The sequence below is a fragment of the Salmo salar genome, chromosome ssa04 (genome assembly GCF_905237065.1).
Source record: "Salmo salar chromosome ssa04, Ssal_v3.1, whole genome shotgun sequence".
Classification (NCBI taxonomy): Eukaryota; Metazoa; Chordata; class Actinopteri; order Salmoniformes; family Salmonidae; genus Salmo; species Salmo salar.
In genome coordinates this window covers 81,002,615-81,017,334 of record NC_059445.1, presented here as the reverse complement: position 1 = coordinate 81,017,334, position 14,720 = coordinate 81,002,615, and the positions used below count along the sequence as shown (strand labels likewise).

General features: G+C 42.8%; 1 protein-coding gene and 1 long non-coding RNA gene across 4 annotated transcripts; one reads left to right on the top strand and one right to left on the bottom strand.

The window, feature by feature from the left end:
* The first annotated feature begins 1,168 nt into the window (after window positions 1–1,168).
* LOC106603926 (heterogeneous nuclear ribonucleoprotein A/B) lies at window positions 1,169–7,056 on the top strand. 2 transcript variants are annotated; one of them, XM_014198178.2, is made up of 9 exons: window positions 1,169–1,293; window positions 1,736–1,962; window positions 2,296–2,464; window positions 2,564–2,722; window positions 2,843–2,998; window positions 5,175–5,280; window positions 5,514–5,714; window positions 5,806–5,891; window positions 6,431–6,741. In XM_014198178.2, exons 2-8 carry the CDS (start codon window positions 1,745–1,747, stop codon window positions 5,874–5,876), a joined length of 1,080 nt encoding a protein of 359 aa, XP_014053653.1. In that variant the 5' UTR covers window positions 1,169–1,293; window positions 1,736–1,744; the 3' UTR covers window positions 5,877–5,891; window positions 6,431–6,741. The 2 variants fall into 2 exon arrangements, with proteins under 2 accessions (XP_014053653.1, XP_014053654.1); XM_014198179.1 differs by lacking the exon at window positions 5,806–5,891 and having other exon boundaries at window positions 6,431–7,056.
* A 1,300-nt stretch (window positions 7,057–8,356) lies between these two features.
* LOC106603927 (thymosin beta-11) lies at window positions 8,357–11,630 on the bottom strand. 2 transcript variants are annotated; one of them, XR_001328534.2, is made up of 3 exons: window positions 11,455–11,630; window positions 9,314–9,438; window positions 8,357–8,730 (listed from the first exon to the last, which is right to left on the bottom strand). It is a non-coding gene; the product is annotated as a thymosin beta-11 (long non-coding RNA). The 2 variants fall into 2 exon arrangements; XR_006769679.1 differs by having other exon boundaries at window positions 9,314–9,418; window positions 11,455–11,593.
* Between the last annotated feature and the right edge of the window lie 3,090 nt (window positions 11,631–14,720).

Genomic DNA, 14,720 nt, shown 5'->3' with positions numbered 1-14,720 from the left:
TTTCAACTTTCATTCAGAACCGAAAATTTACCTGATTTCATCGTCCGGAAAATACGTATATTTCAATATCTTTAATGCCTTTTCAACATCTGGAAAAATATGTCTTTTCACCTTTCATTCAGAACCTAAATTGGACCTAATTTCAACGTCTGGAAAATACGTCTTTTAGACGCCATTTCAACGTGATTTTGCTTACTGGAACTGTTCTACCTTTGCAGGGGCTGCATTTTTTGGTCTCGCCTAGGGAGGCAGAAAGGCAAGGACCGGCCCTGACCCCTTGCCTTGGAGGACATGGTAACTTTAGCAGGACAAAATGCAACTACACAGACAAAGTGGGAAGGGAAAGAGGAAGAAACAGTCCATCACCAGTATAACTGTAGTTTTTGTAATCCAATCTAATTTGTTAGCTAGTTTGTCAGTTTACATATAGCATTCATTGTATTTAGCTCGCTATCTGTCAGTCAATCGGAGCTGGCTGAATTTCTGCAGTATTGCGACGCAGCCGGTAACTGGCTACTTTGCCGCTTTGGATGCAGCAGGCAGACTGCCGGCCTAGATCAGCCATGCTTGCTTCTCCCTCAAGCAGGCTAGCTAGCGATATAAATCAACAGTCAACCCAGTAGGGTCTGGAAACTATAGTCAGCTTCGACTGGTCAATCTCAACGCGATGTCGCGGAGTAGTTCAATAAAATTCAGTTTATTCAAATTTTGGTCTTTAATTGAAAATGAATATGCTACCGCTGTTTTTATGGCCCCCAAAGTGCTATGTTGGATCTATTGTGAGCTTCTCCTTGGTCCCGTGTGGCTCAGTTGGTAGAGCATGGTGTTTGCAACGCTAGGGTTGTGGGTTCGATTCCCACTGGGGACCAGTACGGAAAAAAAGAATGTATGAAATGTATGCATTCACTACTGTAAGTCGCTCTGGATAAGAGACTAAAATGTTAATGTAATTCGGCTGTGGAAGCGTTGCTGAGAGACCATTTGCTACCGAAAGGTCAATGTTGTGGGTATTGAAGGATTGGGAGCTTCCCGGAAGAAATATTTCGGTTTACTGCCAGGAGGGAACATCTCGTGTGAGTTGCGGTTAGTAGGTGGCACCTTTTTTGTTGTTGTTGCAAAGAAGCCAATAGGAAAACACTTATCACGATGACAACGTTAGATACCCAATCTTGAATTACTTCTTACAGGGGCGCTCTCTTCCGGTAGTATAAAGATTGCCACGAGTTAGCTCGCCGAGTCGGAGAGTATCCATCTTGAAAAGCAGCCTCCGGGACTTTGCTACATTTTTAAACGGTAAACGCCATTTGTATTTGTTTACAGCTCACGTATTGAGTTAAGTGATTAAACGATTAATGTCGCCCGTCATCAAGCTAGCTAAATAATGTATTGTTACCTCAACGTTAGCTATTGCTAACTAGATTTGTCAAGTCAGGCACCACTGGCAGGCCGTGAACACTTAACAGAATAACCAACTAAGTTAGCTAGCTTTAATTGCTAGATAAATCTGTTAAGATGGATTTATTTATTTTGCTGGTGTTTGAATTGTTTTTGTACAGTTTGCATGAATGTGTATATGAAGTAATTCGAATACAAAATCCAACCGTTAGCTGAAAGTGGTTGTGCTAGCAACGGTACACGCTAACTAGCCAGAGAAGCCGGTTAGCTTTATGGCCTACAACAAATGTAATGCATGTTAGCCAACAGACAGCTAGCGTTTATTTTATCTCTGTGGTAGGTGATCACTATGTCTGACGACGCTGAACAACAATTTATGGAGACCTCCGAAAATGGAAACGAAGCCGAAGAACTGAATGGAGCAGAAGAATCCACATTACAGCCCGATGCGGAGGAACAAGAAAAACAGAGTTGTGAGGAAGAGGCTGCTGTGGAGGAAGTGGACGCTCAGAACGGAGCTGCAGAGGGGGGACAGATAAATGCAAGCAAAGGCGAGGATGACGCTGGGTAAGTTTTATTTATGGTTGGTTTTTACATAGCAACTAAAGTTGTTATAATACGACTAACGTTTTATCTTTTGTTTAGTCTTGGCGCCATGCCCAGCCTATTTGGGGGGGGGGGGATGGGCTTCAACTGGCTAGCGTTGTTACACTTATGCAATCGGTGTTTTGAGTTGCAGTGATACAACCGAAGTGTGAACTAGCAGTTTTATTGGCCTGTACAAGTTTGTAAGCCACAATGTGTGCGCCCCCCCCGAACTCGAATGAAATTTAAGTGGCTGCTCAGTTGTCAGTTCATGAGCTTTGTCCTCGATCCTTACTGATCTGTGTTTCTCTGCAGCAAAATGTTTGTTGGTGGACTTAGCTGGGACACTAGCAAAAAAGACCTGAAAGACTACTTCTCCAAATTTGGAGAGGTGACAGATTGTACCATCAAGATGGACTCAAACACAGGAAGGTCACGCGGGTTTGGGTTCATCTTGTTCCAAACAGCAGCAAGTGTAGACAAGGTGTGTGTTCCATGGGAAAGGTGACATGATTTTGATATCTTACATTGTGGAAGTTTGGCTTTGTAGACAATTATTTTATTTTTTTGGGGAACCTTGAAGGTTCTTGAGCAGAAAGAACACAGGCTAGATGGACGACAGATAGACCCAAAGAAGGCTATGGCAATGAAGAAGGAACCAGCCAAGAAGATCTTTGTTGGTGGTCTAAATCCAGAAGCCACAGAGGAGACCATCAGAGAATACTTTGGAACCTTTGGGGAGGTTTGTCACTTTCCTATCGTTCAATGATGACCTCTGCATGACCCTCCTGTGTTTTTAGTAGCTACGGATTTTCCCAGTGTTATTAATTTGTCTCTCTTTTTTTTCTCCAAACCTTTTTAGATTGAATCCATCGAACTCCCAGTGGACCCCAAATTCAAAAAAAGGAGGGGTTTTATCTTCATCACGTTCAAAGAAGAGTCCACTGTTAAAAAATGCCTTGAGAAAAAGTTCCACAATGTGTGTGGAACTAAAGTGACAGATGGAAAGGAAGGTCTTGTATGTATATTTCTTTATTTTTCTACTTACTGTTGGTGATGTGCATGCTGGGTGCATCCTATATCAATTTGGCTTAGCATCCTATTTGTGTGAAATGCTAACCTGTCTAATTGCAACTTTGTTCATGCATGGTCTTCATTCCCTGCTGAAATGCTTTGGGACATTGTCACGCACCCTGGCTTGAAATAATGTAACCTCTCTAGGGCTGGGCGATATACCATATTTTATGATATACCGGTATGGATGCAGGGACCGGTTAGGGTTTTTACTTTACCTTCTATACCGGTATTTGAATGTTTGGTTTGTTAAATGTGATATGCCATGTGTAATGTCAATTTGTATAGTTTACTTTGCTACTTGAGTCATCTCTCTCTGCTCTTTCCCGCTGTATGCCACTTTCCACACAGACCTAGCCCCGCCCCCTGTCACTCAAGGAGTGCATTTGATGTTTCTCAACCACGAGACACTTGCATTCAGTCTGTATGGTCAATGCAGCACATGTTGATGACAATGCTCTTTTCACATTGCTTCTTATTATAGAATGCTAGTGGATTTATATTGACACTTAGTTTGTTTCTTATAACAGCAAACAGCAAGTTTGTCTTTTCTTAGCAAGTTGCCCTAAATCTTGAGATGCTAGCTAATAAATGTATGGAGTCAGAGCAAACGTGGCTAGCTAATACAGCCTGATAATACCAGTGCTGGTGTAGACCTAAATCAGCATGTTTGTGCAACAGTATCTTCTAAATCAAGAGTATGCAAATCAAGAATGTTAGCTACATCAAGTAGCTAAGAGAACATGCAATGTAGCCGATGTTTATAGGATCCCCTAGGAAACACTTATCAACACTTTAGTTCCTACCCTGTCATAATAACTCATCCCTGGCATTTTAATTTGTTGTCGTCTCAAACACTGTATTCAAAGTGCCCACTTATGTTCCAACTATATAATTAGAAAGGTCATTCTATTTCCATGATTCCAACAGTTTTGCTCTAATTCGCAAGTCAAATCGCAGTTGCAACATTTGGTTAATATTTGCCCATATCGTGCAGCCCTACGTGGCAGTGTGGGAATTCTCAATTGAGCAGTGGTGTAAAAATACTTTCAATTACTACTTAAGTAAAAATACTTTTTGGAATATCTGTACTTTACTATTTTTTGACAACATTTACTTTATTACCCTCCTAAAAATACTGTACTTTTTACTCCATACATTTTCCCTGACATCCAAAAGTACTCGTTACATTTTGAATGCTTAGCAGGACAGGAAAATGGTCCAATTTACACACTTGTGAAGAGAACATCCCTGGTCATCTACTGCCTCTGATCTGGAGGACTCACTAAACACACACGCTTTGTTTGTAAATTATGTTGGAGTGTGCCCCTGGATATCCGTAAATAAAAAGGAAATGGTGCCGTCTGGTTTGCTTAATATAAGGAATTTATTATTTATACTTTTGATACTGAAGTACACTTTATCAATTACATTTACTTTTGATACTTAAGTATATTCAAAACCAAATACTTTTAGGCTTTTACTCAAGTAGTATTTTACTGGGTGACTTTAATTGAGTAATTTTCTATTAACGTATCTTTACTTTTACTCAAGTATGGCAATTGGATACTTTTTCCACCACTGCAATTGAGTGCAGGAAATGCAGAAATGATAAAAGTGCTGAAATTTGTTTTGGTTGAAGGTGAACAGTTAAAAAAAAAAAAATCAGAATGAAGAGACTCATTGAAATCACTTATGTGTTGCCACCCTAGGATCACTCACTACTAAAGAAAATGTAGGACTTTTTATTATTCCAAAACTAAAAATACCTTTTTTATACCCTGATATAATATTTTGGCCATATCACCCAGCTCTAATCCTCACTGACATTTTCATGTTGCATGCAAGAGTTTCAGACCTGTTTCCATGGTGTCAAATTACTAGAATGCTTCGGTTCATCAATTTGAACACATCTTCTTTGCATTTCAGAATTCTGATCTAAGTGAATTGTATTGACATTCAGTGTCCTCTTGACTGAGATGGGGTCACTGAGCTTTAAGCCAAACCCAATGCTTTAACTTAAGATGTGACTTGTCTAAATAGCCCTGGCATGTTTGTACTCCATGCTGTGATATCTTTGCAGCATCTGTATAATTAAACATCCACGTTTGTCATCCCAGTGTGAGATCAAAATCGCCCAGCCCAAAGAGGTGTACCAGCAGCAGCAGTTTGGAGGCCGTGGGGGTGGCAGCTACGGAGGAGGCCGAGGAGGCAGGGGCCGTGGCGGTGAGTATTAACTCAACAGGGACCAGGGCATAGAGAAGGTCTGTGTGCAATGGGTTCTACCTGCAGGAAGACAGTCGGGTCTAAGGCTGCAAGATGGGTGTGGTACTCAAGGCAGGGAAGGAGCTGAGAAATTGGATTGCTAATTGGCATCTCTGGACTATGAATATATTTTTTTTTTTGTGAAACTATTTTTAGTCTTTGTCTGACTTGGAACCTCCTTTTGTTTCCCTCAGGCCAAAACCAGTATGGCAACCAGGGTTATAATAACTACTGGAACCAGGGCTATGGCAACCAGGGCTATGGCAACCAGGGCTATGGCAACCAGGGCTATGGTTATGGTGGGCAGCAGGCCTATGGAAACTATGGCGCTTACGGCAACTATGACTACTCTGCTGGATACTACGGAGGCGGCTATGGAGGGGGCTACGACTACAGTGAGTATACAGACCTCTGGCAAGCGCCTACCTGATTTATATGACTTGTCTTTGCACAGAAGCACTCAGTCCTCTCTCTCTATTCCTGCAGACCAGGGCAATACAAGCTATGGGAAAACTCCAAGACGTGGAGGTCACCAGGGTAGCTACAAGCCATACTGATCTCATGTAGTGCAGGTATGCATTTTAGTGCCTTGTAACATTGTGGTCCTATATATAGCTGTTAGATTTGTGGCATTGATGCCAATAATTCCTTGCCACGATTTAGTCTGGCCCAGGGGGAAGGCTATTGTGGATTAGAATGAAATTATCCACTGTTCATCAATTGGATTTAGAAAATACCGTTCTGTTGGGGACAGGAAACTTTGTTTAAAAGTACAAATCCTCAAATTTGCCAGCATAATCTGCATCAGAGATGCACCCCTACAACTACACTACTGGATCAATAAGGGTTGGTGTTGCGGTGGACCATGTTCAAAACAATGTTCTAGAGCGGGAGATGGGAGACTATCTGCTTAAAGCTGCACAGCAAATTTAACAAAATGTCTGCCGTTTCCCTTAATGCTATGCTATGACCGATCTAACCAGCAGCATTGGCTTCCTAATCATCCCCTTCTTGCATGCTTGTTGCTCTAGCTGTTTGCTCTTTGATGCAGGGTGGTGGGGTCGTGTCATAAGTGGTGTGGCAACAATTCCCTTTTTCTCCTCTCTTAAAGGACTCAAGTAATCCAGATTTGAGACTGGGGTGCGGCAGTGTGCAGGACTTGATTCTTTCCTTTGGGATGACAGACTTGAACTCCACTTGTACAGACCATCTGAGGAACTGGGGAAGCAAATGTCACTTTTCCACGTTTTTATTTTATCTTTTTTTTTTGTCCACATTTCCAGAGATGGAAGTGTAATTTTTACTGTACTTTTTGGTACCTTTGAATCTAATGTATTGTATGGTATTTTACATGTCGACTGGATTTACATGAGCATCGGAAGCTGTCAGAGCTTTTGAAATAAAGCAATTTTGAGTAATTTTTTTCTGGTTTCTAGATTACTTTCTTTTCTGACTCTGCAAGTGGCAACAGGACTTCCAACAAGAAATTCGATGTAGGATTGGCGATCATGTAAAAGGGATTGATCTGATTTCATTTAAGATTGTCTCTAGAGAATGTCTGCTTGTATATGGAAGCAACCAATATATTTTGGATTCATTTTAATTTTGACCTGTGTTAAGTGGCATTTATACATCTAGTTGATGCTTAAAATATTGCAAGGGGGTTGCAGCCCCTCTGGAATTTCATTCCACCAATGTCTTTGGCAAATTGTTAGAAATAAACATTTTCGTTTATAATTTGTGTCCATCTCTGTTTTAATGCTTAACTTATGGATACTGTCTTAGCCATTTGAACTTAACACAAATTTACAATCATCTTGTAAAGTATTTGTGCTTTCCCAACTGAGGTTGCTGACACGTTTTGGCATATTTAAGTTAATTAGGTATTTTTGAACATTATGCTTTAATTTTATGGCTGGGTTTACACAGGCAGCCCAATTTTGATCTTTTTGGCAAAAGGTCTGCTCTTATCAGTCAAAACACCATGTAAATGAAGCTGTACACATTGTAAAACGAACACACAACTTACATGTAGGCGACGTGGACAGTAGTGCTTTGCAATGGCAGATGAAGTGTGTTTAAAATTCATTGAGTGTCTTGGAGGTGCATGTCAGCTCTACAGCACAAAAAAACAATATACAACGGGAATTACCTCTAATCCTAAATTCCCACCTGTTAGTGTTCTTTTCTACGTGATTTAATTGCACAACTGGTGTACCAGGTCTAAATCCTGTCCCTGATTGGGAGGGAACAATGGAAAAAATGAAGTGGACCTGGTGTTGGGGTCCATAGTTGAGTTGAGGGGTTCTACACTATCCAGTGACAAATTGCCTGTGAAGCAGCTCACTTATATTATACAGACTAGATCAATTGTATTGAACATGGTGGCATTCTGTACATTTTTATGTTCTGGAATGTTCAATTGAACTGTAACTGTACGGTACTGACTGACCAGTTGAACAATGTGGTGGGGAACATGGTTAGCATGGCCACTGCCCTTTAAATGCTGTCTAACCATCTGTGTTATGTCATTCTGTATTATGTTTTGTGTGGACCCCAGGAAGAGTAGCTGCTGCTTTTGCTTCAAGCCACACCCAGCAAACGTACCTCAGTCTGTCCAATAACATTTTGGGGAAACTTGTCGTTCAGTACTAACCGTTCCGCAACAGTTAGAGCAAACCAATGCACCTCATGTTCTTTTACGGTGCAGTAAAACTTGTGGGAATTTTATAGTCTCAGCCTGGTCCCAGATCTGTTGTCTCCAATAGCCTGGTCCCAGATCTGTTTGTGCTTTTGCCTACTCCATTATCAAGCCTAACAAGTTGGCACGAGAGCAGAAACTGATTGGCACCCAGGCTAGCCACTAATCAATGTTTATTGAACTGCAGCTGCTATTCTGAGGTTCTGGGAAATGTGGAAGACTTCATCTGAAGAGGAAAATATACTGTTAATATTACTGGTTTTGATCTTTAGACCTGTAGTGTACTTTCATTTGAGGACACATCCTGTTAACATGATAATGTAAGAAAAACGAACATTTTTTTTTCAATGTCATTTTTATTACTCAGACTAAGATGGTGTTTACACTGGCAGCAACACGTATTTTTCAGAGCTGATCTGATTGGTGAAAATAAGATTTGAATTGGGCTGCCTGTGTAAATGTAGCCAGAGAGACATAAAAAACAAATTGAGCCATAAGTGTTTGAAAAACTCCTGCTCCTCTGGCTCTGAGTCTAACAGCCCATCCTAGTATTTTTCAATTTTGTTGAGCACCAGTGTGATAAGTCTAGGTCTTGTTATAGTGGTGGTTCTTGGCAGACAGGTCAGATAATCAAATTAAAGTAGCTTGTCTGAAACTCTTCTCTTCCTCTGGTCAATGCGATGACTCTCGCTTCCTCTCTTGATCGATTGCTACAACAGAGAAACAAAGCAAATGTTGAACCCTTTGCAATGAAGACAGCCATCTCTGATATTCATGAATAATAAACATTACATTTCCATTATTGAATGATACAATGAACTTCTCTCATCCTCCCTTAAGGCAAAATGGTTGAGTGAGATGGCTGAGACACCCAGACTCAGAAGGTCACTTTCACAGATTGCAGCTCTTGAGTTGAATCACAAATGTTGACTCATCACCACTGTCACCATTGTAAAATGTATGTAAATTAGAACATCTCCCCTGTTTGGGACAGGGTACAGTACAAAGTGTCTTTTACAAGGAATCTGTGGTTAACGATTTTGGTTAATCTGTTACATATTTCCGTTGTCAATCAACCTATTATATAGAATACCCTCCCCCTGAACACACACACAGTTGCCCTTACATGGATGGGAGATAATGTCCAATGTTTCTGTTGTTGCCTGGTCATTTTGCTAGGGAGAGATGCCAGTATGAAGAGTGATCTGTCTAGCAGCCAATGGCACGCCTCACAGGGCTGAGTCCTGGCTCAGGTACATTCATCACACAGCTAGATTAACAAGATTCACTCACTTTCTTTGGTTGGCAATGGGTTCTTCACTCTGGTCTCTGTCTTCTTCAGCTTAGTCTTATCAAAGCTGGAGATTTCCCTCATGTTGGGTTTGTCAGACATGATGGCTGTAAGTGGAGAAAGAGAGCTGTAAATAAGACAGTAGTTAGTATCAATATGTTACTATCAAAATGGCTACGAGTATGGACACACCTTAGAATGGAACATGACTCATGTCCTCAGAGTGGTAGGGATTGCTGCTGCTGTTGCTGTCTGTCTGTATGTGTATGTAGGTGGGTTGTGAAGGGCAGCAGGTTCTAAGAGGTTCATGGTTGGGTGTTGGTCTCTCTGCCTGGCTGAGTGATAAGGGTGTTGGTCTCTCTGCCTGGCTGAGTGATAAGGGTGTTGGTCTCTCTGCCTGGCTGAGTGATAAGGGTGTTGGACTCTCTGCCTGGCTGAGTGATAAGGGTGTTGGTCTCTCTGCCTGGCTGAGTGATAAGGGTGTTGGTCTCTCTGCCTGGCTGAGTGATAAGGGTGTTGGTCTCTCTGCCTGGCTGAGTGATAAGGGTGTTGGTCTCTGCCTGGCTGAGTGATAAGGGTGTTGGTCTCTCTGCCTGGCTGAGTGATAAGGGTGTTGGTCTCTCTGCCTGGCTGAGTGATAAGGGTGTTGGTCTCTCTGCCTGGCTGAGTGATAAGGGTGTTGGACTCTCTGCCTGGCTGAGTGATAAGGGTGTTGGTCTCTCTGCCTGGCTGAGTGATAAGGGTGTTGGTCTCTCTGCCTGGCTGAGTGATAAGGGTGTCGGTCTCTCTGCCTGGCTGAGTGATAAGGGTGTCGGTCTCTCTGCCTGGCTGAGTGATAAGGGTGTCGGTCTCTCTGCCTGGCTGAGTGATAAGGGTGTCGGTCTCTCTGCCTGGCTGAGTGATAAGGGTGTTGGTCTCTCTGCCTGGCTGAGTGATAAGGGTGTCGGTCTCTCTGCCTGGCTGAGTGATACGGGTGTTGGTCTCTCTACCTGGCTGAGTGATAAGGGTGTTGGTCTCTCTGCCTGGCTGAGTGATAAGGGTGTCGGTCTCTCTGCCTGGCTGAGTGATACGGGTGTTGGTCTCTCTACCTGGCTGAGTGATCCCTCATGTCTGCTCCTCAGATCCTCTATGTACTGTTGGGCGTGGTCTTTGTTCTCCCCTTTACCATACTTCTCTCTCTATCTTCCCCTTCTACCATCCTTCATTCTGTCCATCCCCACTTCTACCATCCTTCTCTCTCTATCTCCCCCTTCTACCATCCTTCATTCTGTCTATCTCCCCCTTCTACCCCTTCTTCATTCTGTCTATCCCCCTTCTACCCCTCCTTCATTCTGTCTATCCCCCTTCTACCCCTCCTTCATTCTCTCTATCTACCCCTTCTTCATTCTCTCTATCCCCCTTCTACCATCCTTCATTCTGTCTATACCCCTTCTACCATCCTTCATTCTGTCTATACCCCTTCTACCATCCTTCATTCTCTCTATCCCCCTTCTACCATCCTTCATTCTGTCTATCTCCCCCTTCTACCCATCCTTCATTCTGTCTATCTCCCCCTTCTACCCCTCCTTCATTCTGTCTATCTCCCCCTTCTACCCCTCCTTCATTCTGTCTATCCCCCTTCTACCCCTCCTTCATTCTGTCTATCCCCCTTCTACCCCTCCTTCATTCTCTCTATTTGCCCCTTCTACCACTCACTGTGAATCTAGCCCTTCCTTTCTCCTCCTAGAGGTATCATGTTAGAGGTAATCAATCACCACCCAGGGAGAGAAAGTGTCTCGTTATATTCCATTCTATTAGTAATATCCCCTCCTGAAATGTCTTCAGTCTTTTTGGGTAATGCTGTCTAATAGCCAGCCTGCTGTGGTACTACAAGTAACCGGCTTTATTGTCCAAGTAAATGAGTAGCATATGGACCGTAATAGATAATATGGCATACTGACACAGATTGTGCGCTCAACCAATCTGTTAACGACGTCGGTTTCCCTGAAGACCACCCCACTGGGGGTGAACGACGGCATTCACTGATATCATATCACTGATATTAGGCTCATGGGCTAACTTTCCACATAAGCTAATAGATGTAGCATATGTAATATGATATACATTTAATATATGTACAGATGTAATGGAGAGTATGTCTTACCTTAAGAGCAGGGTGTGCTGGTTCCAGAAGCTGCACGTGCCGGTGTCTCTCTATTGGCGAGTCGAGAGCTGCGTCTGATACTGCTTGCGTGTTTCAGAAGGGTGTGGGCAGGGGGAAGGGAGGTGGCTATTGATCTGCCCATCTCATCCTCCTCCATACATCCTGACACAACATTAAATATTCATGCCACGTAGTAGGAGGGGCAGCAGCACCACTTCCCAGAGTAACACTGCTGATTCCACACTGATAGAAAAAAAACTGTGGCGTCTGAAATTATTGACACCCTTGATAAAGATAATGACTATAAAATAAATCATTCAAATACTGGGGAAATTATATTATTTTATAGTAATAATTGCTCAGAGAAATAGATTTTGTTTAACAAGTAATCATTGTTTTTCTCAAAAAGGTAGGGGTCAACATTATTGACACTCCTAAAGATTCTTATAAATAAAGTAGTCAAAAGTTTAGTATTTAGTCCCCATATTCCTAGCACGCAATGACTACATCAAGCTTGTGTCTTTACAAACTTGTTGGGTGCATTCGCAGTTTGTTTTTTGTTTTTGTTTGATATTATTTTGTGGCCAGTAAAAATGAGTGGTTATTAAATAATATATGGTGTCATTTCAGATGATCCTGAATGAACCGTGAATAATGATGAGTGAGAATGTTACAGAGTGAGAATGTTACAGAGGGATAAAGGTCATACCCCCAAGACAGTCTAACGTCCCCTGTTATTGGTGAGATGTTAGCATGACTCGAGGGTGGAATCTTTAGCCCTCTGTAACTTTCTCACTCATCATTATTCACGATTCATTCACAATTATCTGTAATCATGGTAGCATATGTAACAGTGTAGGTTCCGTCCCTCTCTTCGCCCCAACCCGGGCTCGAACCAGGGACCCTTGCACACATCAACAACTGACACCCCACGAAGCATCGTTACCCATCGCGCCACAAAAGCCACGGCCCTTGCAGAGCAAGGGGAACAACCACTTAAGGTCTCAGAGCGAGTGACGTCACTGATTGAAGCGCTATTAGCGCGCACCGCCGCTAACTAACTAGCCATTTCACATCGGTTACACATCCACATTCAGGTAAAAGTGTTTAGAAATATATTCTAATCTTATTTATAATAAAAGTGACTCAAAAATGTCACAATACATTATTTACCATTCATTTTTATTGGTCCCAAAATAATCTCAAACACAACCAAAACTAACTGCAAATGCATCCAACAAGTATGTAGAGTCACAAGCTTAATGTAGTCATTGCTGGTGTAACCGATGTGAAATGGCTAGTTAGTTAGCGGCGGTGCGCGCTAATAGCGCTTCAATCAGTGACGTCACTCGCTCTGAGACCTGAAGTGGTTGTTCCCCTTGCTCTGCAAGGGCCGTGGCTTTTGTGGCGCGATGGGTAACGATGCTTCGTGGGGTGTCAGTTGTTGATGTGTGCAGAGGGTCCCTGGTTCGAGCCTGGGTTGGGGCGAAGAGAGGGACGGAACCTACACTGTTACACTTGCTATGAATATGGGACCAAACATTACACTTTTAACTACTTTATCTATAAGAATATTTAAGGGTGTCAATTTTGACCCCTACCTGTAAAACAAATAAAAAATAATAATACTTGTTATACAAAATCATATTCTCTAAGCAATTTCCCAATTTTTTTTAACATACAATATAGCTCAGTATTTCAATGTATTTATTTTATACAGTCATTATTGCTCATCTTTATAAAGGGTGTCAATCACTTCAAACCCCACTGTATATTAAGCTGCATTATGACGAGGTTAAGAGAGGCAATTATGTAATGGATGAAAATCAGGATTTTGAATAACCGTAGGGAGATTATGCAGATGAGTCAATGTCGATATGAAGTAGCAACAGGGTTTCTTCAAAAGGGGGGGGTGTGTAGTCTGCCCAGAACGATAAAGATGAATTAGTTATGCCTGTTGAATTGCAGAGAGGCACTCTGACACTCCCCACCTGTTTATGCCTCTCCAGGACATCTCCACCATTGCCATTATGTGCCCTTTCATCTAATCACTCCATTGCATACTCTACCTTTCCCCTCAGACTGAACACAACACTGGGGGTAGATTTCACAGACATTTAGTCATAAGAGCCATAGAAATATACTGTGATAAATTCAGAAGACATATGCACAAACTGAGACAATGTAGACTCAGCGAGAGCTGAGATAGACAAATATCAATGTTCAAGGATACATTCTCGCCGTTCCTGGTCGACTGTATATGGCTGCTCAAGACAATAGAGGGGCCTACACTCTGCAGCCTCTGTGCTCCACACATGGTGAGGGGCTCTGCCCATTGGACGCATGGTGATGATTCGTTGACTGCCAACTGCATCCTTAGCCTGGGTGCCAGTCTGATTCTGCTCACTGGACAACTCCATATGGAACTGTCATGCGTGATAATGATAGTGGAGTTGGCAAAAACACAATCAGATCTGGGACCAGGCTATAGGAGGAGACAACAGATCTGGGACCAGGCTATAGGAGGAGACAACAGATCTGGGACCAGGCTATAGGAGGAGACAACAGATCTGGGACCAGGCTATAGGAGGAGACAACAGATCTGGGACCAGGCTATAGGAGGAGACAACAGATCTGGGACCAGGCTATAGGAGGAGACAACAGATCTGGGACCAGGCTATAGGAGGAGATAACAGATCTGGGACCAGGCTATAGGAGGTGATAACAGATCTGGGACCAGGCTATAGGAGGAGACAACAGATCTGGGACCAGGCTATAGGAGGAGACAACAGATCTGGGACCAGGTTATAGAAGGAGACAACAGATCTGGGACCAGGCTATAGGAGGAGACAACAGATCTGGGACCAGGCTATAGGAGGAGACAACAGATCTGGGACCAGGTTATAGAAGGAGACAACAGATCTGGGACCAGGTTATAGAAGGAGACAACAGATCTGGGACCAGGCTATAGGAGGAGACAACAGATCTGGGACCAGGTTATAGAAGAAGACAACAGATCTGGGAACAGGCTATAGAAGGAGACAACAGATCTGGGACCAGGCTATAGGAGGAGACAACAGATCTGGGACCAGGCTATAGAAGGAGACAACAGATCTGGGACCAGGCTACTGCATCCTGGCTGTTCCATAAGAACAAGAGGAATGTCAGTCATTCAGACACACACAGCTATTGACAGGTTCCAGGGTGCCTCTGTTCATCTACCGTGGGGCAGGATGAGTTGGGACACATCCAATCCCTGCTTTGAG

Excerpts from the sequence above, each read along its gene's own strand:
- LOC106603926 (XM_014198178.2), top strand. The coding sequence starts at position 1,745 with ATGTCTGACGACGCTGAACAACAATTTATGGAGACCTCCGAAAATGGA. Across the intron at positions 1,963-2,295 it reads AAAGGCGAGGATGACGCTGG|CAAAATGTTTGTTGGTGGAC; the intron begins GTAAGTTTTATT and ends GTTTCTCTGCAG. Across the intron at positions 5,715-5,805 it reads TGGAGGGGGCTACGACTACA|ACCAGGGCAATACAAGCTAT; the intron begins GTGAGTATACAG and ends CTATTCCTGCAG.